Source organism: Drosophila pseudoobscura, chromosome X, assembly GCF_009870125.1.
Source record: "Drosophila pseudoobscura strain MV-25-SWS-2005 chromosome X, UCI_Dpse_MV25, whole genome shotgun sequence".
Taxonomy (NCBI): Eukaryota; Metazoa; Arthropoda; class Insecta; order Diptera; family Drosophilidae; genus Drosophila; species Drosophila pseudoobscura.
In genome coordinates this window covers 4,670,773-4,674,135 of record NC_046683.1, presented here as the reverse complement: position 1 = coordinate 4,674,135, position 3,363 = coordinate 4,670,773, and the positions used below count along the sequence as shown (strand labels likewise).

Here is a 3,363-nt window from a genome sequence, read left to right as displayed (position 1 = left end):
GTGTCCTGTGTCCTGTGTCCCGTGTCTTGAGCTACTATGAGGCTGGAAACAAGGGGAATTTTGGACAGCTGGTGCCGCTGCTTGTCTACGGGGGCGTTGAGCCAAGACCGCGCTGATCCGCATTATCCCTGCTGGCCGAATGCCGAATGCCGAATGTACCTGCTCTTTGATCATTGATCTAGGGACACGCTCCTCATTGTTCATCCTCGCTGTTGTTTGTTTGGGTCTCCCAGCACAAGCAAAGCCAATCGGTTGGTCAGGCAACTGCGTAAATATGCGACTCTAGCACATCCTTTTTTGTGGCAAACTTTGGCAAAGACACCATAGATCCTGGATTTCCATTTAGCCAGACCATTGCGTATAGAACACCCAAAAACAGAGCTGCAATGATAAGGATATCAGGCCTCTCTCCGAGTAGTTATCGAATTTACTAGACGACTTCTTTACGAACCCCAGAGGTTGGGTCTGGATCTCAAAATATTTTCTAAGAAGGGGATTCTTGAGCGAAGTAGAAAGACACCAGAGATCCTAGATTTCCATTTAGCCATTGCGGAACACCCCATAACAGAGCTCGACGAATCGAATTTACTAGACGACTTCTGTACGAACCCCAGAGGATGAGTCTGGGTCTCAAAATATTGTCTAGGAAGTGGGTTCTTAAGCGAAGACAGCTTTACCCACTAGTTTTTGGTGGGAAAACATATACTCCCTAAAATAAAATCTACTTTAGAATCATAGACCAATATTTTTTGTAAAATTGCAATTTATTTAGAAAAAAAAAGTGCTTAGATGTATGATAAGATGATAATAAATATTTCTTTAAAATTAAATAATGAAAAAAATGGTTGGAATACAAAAACTACATAACGGCAGCGTGCAAAAAAAAATAATGGAAATAAATTACTTAGGATGAGAATACTCGTAAATCGTAATTGGGAAATATGTACAGGGATAGGAGTGGGACTTAGTTTAGGCTTAGAAACTAGTTAAGCGTCATGGTTAAGCGTTTTTCCCCCGTTTGTCAGCGTCGGCTTTCTCCTCATTATCTCTCTTTAGACATATATGGATGAGGGCAGGGCCAGGCCCACCTCGAAGTAGTTGCGCTCGTCGACCTTGTAGCGCTTCAGCGGCGACTCCTTGGCCACCAGCGACGCCGGCTGGGCCTCCCTGCCGCGCTTCAGCCTCCTCACCGGCGTCTCCAGGCAGAAGGTGGTGTCCGCCCCCACAGTGGGAGGAACAGGAACGGGTGCTGGAGCAGGCGTGGGTGTGGGCGTGGGCGTGGGCATCTGGAGGAGCACGTGTCGTGGCAGCTTCGTCACTGGCGAGGCTGGCTCCGGGGTGGGGACCAGGGTCAGGGGCAGGCCGAGCGGCAGCGGTAGGGTGCCGAAGCTCAGGTCGCTGGCCGGATCGTCGCCAGCGGCGTAGGAGGGCGACAGCATCACGACGCCGTCCGACTCCAGCTGCTGTTTGACCAGGGTGCGGCGCCGCAGATTGAAGGTGGAGCGGCGCGGCTTTTTCTTGGCGCTGGCATCGGCCTTGCAGGCGGAGTCCAGGATGGCGTCGATCAGCTTGTCCAGGGTCTGGTCACCCAGCTGGGCGGAGGAGGGCGGCTGCGGTGTGACCGGGCGCTGTGGAGCAGGCTGGACCGTAGCCGGCGGCACCTCCATGGTGGCCACAAAGTCCGCCTCCAGTTTGCGCTTCTTCAGCTTCTGCTGCTGCTGCTGCTGCTGGTTGTTCCCTGCAGCCGAAATGTAGCGGGGTTGCTCCAGGAAGGGATCCAGGGGCGCCAGTCCCCGCATGGCCAGGTGCTGGCCGCTGGGCAGCAGGCTCGCGGCATTGGGGGAGTACTCCTCCGCATAGCGGGGCAGCGTGCTGGCATAGTGGACGCTCTGCACGCGCTGGTATTGCGGCTGCTGTCGCAGATGGGGCGAGGCGGAGCGCGGCTCTGGCGTCACGTTGCGTATGTCGCTGAGCGGGGCCAGGACCAGGGGACTGTTCCTCAGCCGCACCACCGCCGGCACTGGGGTGGAGGTGTAGCCGTAGTCCAGCCCCAACACGTTCTCCTTGTTGGCTATCGTGGCCCTGCGCTCGCGCCGCTGCCGGCGCTGCAGTCTCCGGGTCTGGCTGGGATGCTGGATCTCCTCCGCTGCGGGCAGCTCGTTCAGGCGCTGGGCCGAGGCGGTCCATTTGAGCATGGTTGGGTTCGTCGGTTGGTGGGCTCGTGGGCTCGGGAAAATACAAGATACTGCTGCGATCCTAGATCTCTGTCGACTGCTCTCGACGGCTCTCGCTGACAAACTGAAGCGGTACGGGGCGAGGGCTGCGTTTTATACCCCTCGCATCCTTAGGGGTTGTTGCGCAAGCGCACCCTGCAGGGCCAAGGACTCTGAGAGTGCCCTGGCTCTCCCTCTCTCTCTCTCTCTCTCTCGCTCTCTATCCCTGTGCTGGTTCACCTCCTTTGGCATTGCTTTCTCCACAAATTTTGGGAGTTCTGGTACTGGCAGCGATACCTCTTGCTAGTCCCTGGTACGACACCTCAACCAGCTCCTTTCCCACCTTCCTGGCCCATTCCTGGTGCGGTTCAGCAGTCCCGCGTCACGAAATGACGTCCAGATCCCTATCAGGCCAGACATCGCTCAGTTATTAAATTTGCTTTTATTCCCCCGCGCTCAAGGAAGTTATCGTTTCCTTCCCCTGCCCTTCCTTCCCATTTGAATGTCACCGAGAGGGTCGCGAGAGCTTCAGCAACAGGCCCTTTCGCCACTTGCCCAGGAGCAGCCAGGTTAATTAGCCAGGCCCGGACGGGCCCGAACAGAGCGTAGATCGGACAACTTCCTGCGACTGGGGCAGCTCCTGCCTACCGTCCTCCTTGCCACTTGTCTCACATCAGCTATTAATTGCGGCTCTTTAGCGGCCACAAATGACAGTTGTGCGAGTATACTCGTACTCACGTTTCTCATAATTGAAAATGTTCGCCACTTCCGGGAGGAAACGTTGAAAAACGTTAGAAAACGCTCGAACGTTGCAAACGATGAGAACCAAGGACCTGCACTGAAACATTCCCTCACTAGTGGGGTCAGATTGGAGAACTGCTCAAGCTCCAGGAAAGCGAAGTCAGAGGTCCCGAAGCCCAAAGCCCGTTATTGCCCCGTTTGATCCTGCTATACAATATATAGCAAATATCTTCAGGTTTCAAGGAGATTCAGATAGATCTGTTTTACTTTTAGTGATGATTCTGCTGTCGCCCTTTGCTTATCACAAAACAACAGTTTCCTAAAGGAATGTCGCATGAGAATGACAGCTTTGCGATCAGAAATCTCTACTGGTACTCCCTGCAAAGGGGATAATAAAGACCATCTGAAA

General features: G+C 54.0%; 1 protein-coding gene across 1 annotated transcript; it reads right to left on the bottom strand.

Moving 5' to 3' along the window:
* Nucleotides 1-992: 992 nt before the first annotated feature.
* LOC4815844 (uncharacterized) lies at nucleotides 993-2,307 on the bottom strand. The gene has a single exon (XM_001355507.2). The coding sequence runs from the start codon at nucleotides 2,193-2,195 to the stop codon at nucleotides 1,053-1,055; it is 1,143 nt and encodes a 380-aa protein (XP_001355543.2). The 5' UTR covers nucleotides 2,196-2,307; the 3' UTR covers nucleotides 993-1,052.
* Between the last annotated feature and the right edge of the window lie 1,056 nt (nucleotides 2,308-3,363).

What these genes read in the sequence shown, in the direction of transcription:
- LOC4815844 (XM_001355507.2), bottom strand. Translation starts at nt 2,195, where the DNA reads ATGCTCAAATGGACCGCCTCGGCCCAGCGCCTGAACGAGCTGCCCGCA.